This window comes from Dioscorea cayenensis, chromosome 10 (assembly GCF_009730915.1).
Source record: "Dioscorea cayenensis subsp. rotundata cultivar TDr96_F1 chromosome 10, TDr96_F1_v2_PseudoChromosome.rev07_lg8_w22 25.fasta, whole genome shotgun sequence".
NCBI classification, from domain to species: domain Eukaryota; kingdom Viridiplantae; phylum Streptophyta; class Magnoliopsida; order Dioscoreales; family Dioscoreaceae; genus Dioscorea; species Dioscorea cayenensis.
In genome coordinates this window covers 8,777,155-8,780,370 of record NC_052480.1, presented here as the reverse complement: position 1 = coordinate 8,780,370, position 3,216 = coordinate 8,777,155, and the positions used below count along the sequence as shown (strand labels likewise).

Sequence of the window (3,216 nt, the reverse complement as noted above, 5' to 3'; positions counted from 1 at the left end):
AGTGTTGACCGTGTTCCTATAAAGTCAACAAGCAAAACACTCCAACGAGTGAAAATCTCTTGATGTCTCTCAAAGTTTAAAAAAAAATAAAATAAAAAATAAAAAAAAGGGAAATAAAAAGGAGGGAAAATAAAAAAAATATTCAAAAAAAAAGAGAGGGATTATTTTTTTGAAATGAGATATTTTTTTAAATGTGAAAGGGTGCCTTGGAAGTTATAACTAATTAAAGGGGCATAAAAACCCTAAAATCCCAATTTGTTTCCACAGTTGTTTTTGATATCCGGAGAACAAGAAGAAGAAGTCAAAGTCGGTGAAAATATGAGGATGAAAAAGATGGCCCGCCGTGCTCCTGCGACCCCACAAGAAATTGCTGTCCGGATTGCGGAATTAAGGATGAGAGGGACTGATTTAGGAGGAAACACATCAAGAGGAGAAGAATCAGAAGATCTATCGAAAGTAATCGTCCCCTATGTCTCCCCTCAGGATGATGATTCATCTAGCAGAGTAGCAGAAATAGGAACATCTTCACAGGATATGCCCACTGGTGTCAAGGACAGAGATGACCTCCTAAGATGGGTGCGTGAGTCATTTCCAGGAGCTTATGTTCAGAGAATAGAAGAAGATGAACAGGAAGACTCCACTACTGTTCCAGATGTAGAAGGTTCGGGAAATCAACAGGTTGGGGGTGAAGATGCTACAGAAGAAGAAGCAAACCCAGCACAAGTAGAAGAAGATGCCAATGAAAGAAGTATAGATGCTCCCACGAGTACTAAAGAAGAGGCTACTGCTATACTCAGTGAGATTCTGGGAAATATTCACCAGAATATCGATGTACCTGGAGATACAGAAACATGTTGCTGTACAGGTTACAACATCCCCTGCAACATCAGAAAGTTCACATAGTTCTGATAAGATCCCACTCAAAGATCGTGTCACCCAGATTGCTAAAGGGAAGAAGATAGTGTCTAGAAAGAAGGCCCCGTCAAGGAAGAAAACCCAGAAGAAGGAGAATGTTAGCAAGTCCAAGAGGAAGTCTTTCTCAGATGCGAAGTAGAAGTCTCTCCAAGGCTCAAGAGGAAGTGTACTGAAGCTGCAAAACAAGGGGAGAAAACATCATCAAGTTTTAAGAAAGAAAAGAAGAAGGCAACCCAACAGGTAAAAGACAGTGATGAAGACAGATTCCTTGATGAAGCATCTAAGAAGAAGTTTGAATCTGTTGAAGAGAGAGGTATTGTGGTTGAACGAATGAGTGATGAGGTTGCATTTGAGAAGTTTGGGCTGACCAAGTTATTGCAAGAAAGGAGTCTGTACAAGTCTATAACATTTCCAAAAAGTTACAGTTTGTCTCTATTGCAAGAATTTTACAGTAATTTGCTGTCATCTGACAAAGGTATCACTAGAGTTTATGTTCGAGGTAAGTGGATTCCTCTTACTCCCGCCTGTCTAAACAGATTCCTGGAGTTTAAACCTGAGGTGAAAGGAGACTATGTAGAAGGGCTTGAATTGAATGAAGAGGTTATGAAAGAAATTAGTGGAGGAAGGACAGAGTCATGGGGAGAAGAAACAAGGCTACCAGTTTCCATCCTCACAGCCAAGTACAATGTTCTGTTAAGACTTGGCATTCAAAATTGGTTACCTGCCCCACACAACTCCAGCATAGTAAAAGAGCTCGCGCTTTTATTATTTGCTATTGGAACTGGCAAGAAGTTCAATCTGGGAAGGCTGATCTTCTAGAATATTGTGAAAGAAGCTGAATGTACAAGCTCCTCAACATCACTTGGGTATCCTGCACTACTGTTGCAGTATTTGTTACAACATGGAGTACAACTTAGGAAAGGAGAAACAGTCACAGCAGTGAAGAAGCTGAAGATTTCTAAGAAGCTGTTCAGCCCAGGTAAGAAAATTGATTTACCTGTAGGAAGGGTGTCTTCATCACCAATGCGTGAAGATGCAGAAGAGGCGAATCTGTTGGTTGAAGAAGAGTATGAAAAGCTTTTGAAGGAACAACTAGAAGATGCGGAAAGGAGGCAACGATCATTGTCTGTAGAACTATTTATCATTGCCCGACAGAAGCAAAAAATCCTATCTCGCCTAGAAGTCCTCAAAAAGAAGAAGAAAAGAGAAGTTGATGGCCACAACTCAGGGGGAGATAAAGACCAGGAAACCTGAAGATAGGGGGAGTTGCTGAAGATGGTATATCAAAGCTTGCAACAACTCATGAAAACTTCGGCATCAATTATGTCACAAAGGGAGAAGAAGTGTGCTAGCACCAGACTGACTAGTTATTTGTTTTCCATTTCTTGGTCATTTGAACATTTGGTCTTTTTGTGTTTGAACACTGTTATGTTTGTCAGTTCATTATGTTTAATCATATTGTGTCTCACTAGTTGCAGTTTATAATATTTTCTCAGTACTTTGTAGGCAACTAAATGATATCTTGTGTCAGTCCTGGTTTCTGTTCTCCAATTGATGTTGTAACTGGAAGTTGTAATAGTGTCAGTCTAGTCTGTGTTCCAGTCAGTGTTGTAACAGAATGTTATAACAGGAGTCAGTCTGAGTGTAAAAGCAGTTGTGTCAAATTATGCCAAAGGGGGAGATTGTTAGTGCAACCGTACTATTTAAATTGGCATGATTTGACACCAAGGCAAGATGACATGGCAACCGTGGTAACAAGGCATAATTGATGACATGGAAAGCATAGTGACATGGCATGGAGACTTAGCTTGCAAGGCTAAACATCTTGGAGATCTTGGTGGAATTATTTTTAGTAAGTCTATAACATGGAGGATATTATCTTGAAGATCTTGGTGGAATTATTCTTGGAAACATGAAGACAAGATCATATCAAGACCATATTTAGGTGGTTTGATTGAAGACTAATTATGGTGGAGCTTAATTGAAGAAATATCTATTCATGGTATGAATGAAGGCTAATTGAAGATATGATTTGAAGAATCCTTGATAAAGATTGATTGAAGTCTATTAAGGGCAAGATTTGAGGACAAAACTTTGGTGAATTGAAGATAAATTTTGGATAATCTTTGAAGACCAATCTTGGAAGATTGAAGACTAAGTTTGGCAAGTTTCATGAAGACGCACAAGGACGTGCGTCTCTTGCGAGGGGACTACGTGATGAGGAACTGAGGAGGTAGGCTAGTTGCCGGCAGTCGGGATCGAGAGATTTAGCTGCATCGACTCGGACTAAGCATGACCGAG

General features: G+C 39.8%; 1 protein-coding gene across 1 annotated transcript; it reads left to right on the top strand.

Annotated features, from left to right (window-relative positions):
- The first annotated feature begins 333 nt into the window (after positions 1-333).
- On the top strand, positions 334-2,169 carry LOC120270283. Its single transcript, XM_039277301.1, has 3 exons — positions 334-893; positions 1,044-1,721; positions 1,833-2,169. The coding sequence occupies exons 1-3, from the start codon at positions 334-336 to the stop codon at positions 2,167-2,169; spliced, it is 1,575 nt and encodes a 524-aa protein (XP_039133235.1).
- The last annotated feature ends 1,047 nt before the right edge of the window (positions 2,170-3,216 follow it).

What these genes read in the sequence shown, in the direction of transcription:
- LOC120270283 (XM_039277301.1), top strand. Translation starts at nt 334, where the DNA reads ATGGCCCGCCGTGCTCCTGCGACCCCACAAGAAATTGCTGTCCGGATT. An exon ending in ATCCCCTGCAACATCAGAAA is followed by an intron (nt 894 to 1,043) that starts GTTCACATAGTT and finishes AGTCTTTCTCAG; the next exon opens with ATGCGAAGTAGAAGTCTCTC. An exon ending in AAGAAGTTCAATCTGGGAAG is followed by an intron (nt 1,722 to 1,832) that starts GCTGATCTTCTA and finishes AGTACAACTTAG; the next exon opens with GAAAGGAGAAACAGTCACAG.